Here is a 2,494-nt window from a genome sequence, read left to right as displayed (position 1 = left end):
TTCAAATTGTATCAGTTTCTCCAACAACCAAAATTGAGAAATTTCTCATTCAAATTATAGAAAGCAATGGTTTGCTTTCCTCTATCTGAGACTGGTGTTTTTGTACTCGGGGTGCTTCCTAATTGTTTGAGGCATTAACGTATGTGGACCAGTTTGCCTAGCCGACCAACCACTGAAGTATTCTTAACGTTTCATATGATTTGAACTATGATGTTATGGAGTATTCTTCTTTGTTCTTTTTTTTGAAGAAAAATCTTCTCTGTTCTTAATGAAGATATAATAATCCGATAGTTTCTAATTCCCGACAAAAAAAAAAAAAAAAAAAAAAAAAAAAAAAAAAAAAAAAAAAAACAACAACTATTCACGGATAAGTGCTTTTGTTTCTTTCAAATAAATATCTTAGTAATTTTTTTTTGTGACAATATAAACAAATTACGGGCAAGAAAAACTATTGATGAATATGATTATGTTTGTATTTTAATTGTTGTCACGTTACTGGAGAACTTAGCGTTGGAGTGTAAGGCTCTACCATCCTATAGCTTTGCTAAATTCCACCCTACAATATACATACTACTAGTATTTTATCCAACCTTCTTTTTTACTACGTATAAAAGTTGAGTTCTATGGATCATTTAACCTTCTGGCCCATGGTCTTAATTGGCCCAATAAAGAAGTCCAGAAACCCTATCAAAGGAATTATAGCTCAAAATATTCTTTGTGCAAAATTGAGATAATATGTCACCTTATAATCATGTGTAATTTAAATTTGCAAAGTAACAAATTGCAATATAGAGAACAAAGTAACATATCATATGATTCATATCACATTACATTCATTTACCAACAAATGAATAAAATTGAGTGCTTAACAGAGTTTCAAGGAGCTTTGAGTGACAGCCCCTTTTATAAAACCTCAATTACACACACTCTCCAACAAAAAACATTACAAGAAATTTAAGAATGACTAAAACTAGCAATAATTGGGATGACAATCAAAAGTATAATCACCAACAATGCAATAATCCCAATACACATACACTTCCTACTACCCCTTTGATAATCCTTAGCCTGCTTCAAATTCTTTGTACCATCTTGCACATAATTTGATGCATTCATAACATGATGCTCAATATCATCCAATTGTTCCCCTTGAGACTCCACCATCACAGCCATGTCTAAGAACACTTGGTGTAGCTCCAAGAGAGACCGTTCGATTTCCTTGGCCGCGTCATAGCGGCCTTGGATCTCGATCACTGTCTCCACCACCTTGCCTCGGCCGTGCTCTTGGATGGCATGGGATAAGATCTCCCCTTCCCCGGTCCCATTCGATATGATCTTTTCGATCACGTTGTCCTCCGGGTACTCCCCTGTGACAGTGTAGTAGCACCTTCCTATAGTCTCTTTGTACTCTGACATCATTCTTTGCCTTAAGGCTTGGAATTCCATCATTAGCTCCTTTAGCTTCTTTCTTAGACCGTTTGTCACACATGATCTAGTCCTGTAATTAGAATTTTTTTTTAAAAATGTAAAAAATATCAAAATTACCAATCATCAATAATTCACATGAAACCCTAACCTCCAAAAATTATCAAAATTCAATATTTATTTTTTTAACCCAAAATTTTCCAATTTTATATCAAATTCAATCTCAATTGCCAAAATCCATCAAATTGTACTTTTTTTAATCTACTGTATTTGGAACATTAGCCTACAGATTTCCCAATTTTAAACCAAATTATATCAATTTCCATCTCAATTACCAATTAAACCCTTCATCCATCAAAAACCCATCATTTTATTTTTCATTAATAATCACAAAAACATAATAAAAAACCAAAAAAAGCCCATAAATTGCAAAGTAAGCAGTTCATACCGATCAATGGGGGTACCCAATTCAGCCGAAAGGCGGCGATTCTCAGCAGTAGCACGATCCATCTGTTCAAGCCGAGCCTTAATAGCTTTAGCCCTTTTGAGCACAGACACAATATCAGCATTAATTCGGCCTCGAAGCGCCTTCAAAGCTTCCGGTTTATGCAACGATTTACTTTCCTCATTCGCCGCTTCAAGGGTAGTTAATATATCTTTAATCAACCCCATCTCAGCCTTCACCTTCTCTGCCTCTTCCAAAAATTCCTCCATTTTAGGGTCTAAATTTGCTCCTCCTATCCCCATTTCCAAATCTTGTTCGACGTCTTTCGATGCCGCCTTCTTCAGATCAACATAGCTCAGAAACGATTTTGTCATCAAATCATTCATTTTTGTAGTTGATTGTTTTGGTAACAAAAAAAAAGATGGAATTTTTTTTCACCTGTGATTTGGTACTTAATTTGGAAGAAAATCTAAAACTATTTATGTTGAGATCTGATTTAAAGAGAGAGAGGAGAGAGAAATGAGATTGGTGTGTTGAGAAAATGAGGAAAGAAAGGAAACAGAAGTTATATTTTTGACTCGGAGAGTTGAAGGAGATGACCGTTGGAGATGATCAAATATTTGA

The 2,494-nt window shown here is 34.7% G+C and overlaps 1 protein-coding gene across 1 annotated transcript; it reads right to left on the bottom strand.

Annotated features, from left to right (window-relative positions):
- Nucleotides 1-789: 789 nt before the first annotated feature.
- On the bottom strand, nucleotides 790-2,494 carry LOC110738881 (syntaxin-related protein KNOLLE-like). The gene is made up of 2 exons (XM_021919329.1): nucleotides 1,874-2,494; nucleotides 790-1,498 (listed from the first exon to the last, which is right to left on the bottom strand). Exons 1-2 carry the CDS (start codon nucleotides 2,254-2,256, stop codon nucleotides 955-957), a joined length of 927 nt encoding a protein of 308 aa, XP_021775021.1. The 5' UTR covers nucleotides 2,257-2,494; the 3' UTR covers nucleotides 790-954.

This window comes from Chenopodium quinoa, unplaced genomic scaffold, assembly GCF_001683475.1.
Source record: "Chenopodium quinoa cultivar QQ74 unplaced genomic scaffold, ASM168347v1, whole genome shotgun sequence".
NCBI lineage: Eukaryota > Viridiplantae > Streptophyta > Magnoliopsida > Caryophyllales > Amaranthaceae > Chenopodium > Chenopodium quinoa.
Note: the sequence above shows the minus strand (reverse complement) of the source record. Positions and strands in the feature narration are given on the sequence as shown.

What these genes read in the sequence shown, in the direction of transcription:
- LOC110738881 (XM_021919329.1), bottom strand. Translation starts at nt 2,256, where the DNA reads ATGAATGATTTGATGACAAAATCGTTTCTGAGCTATGTTGATCTGAAG. An exon ending in TTGGGTACCCCCATTGATCG is followed by an intron (nt 1,499 to 1,873) that starts GTATGAACTGCT and finishes TTCTAATTACAG; the next exon opens with GACTAGATCATGTGTGACAA.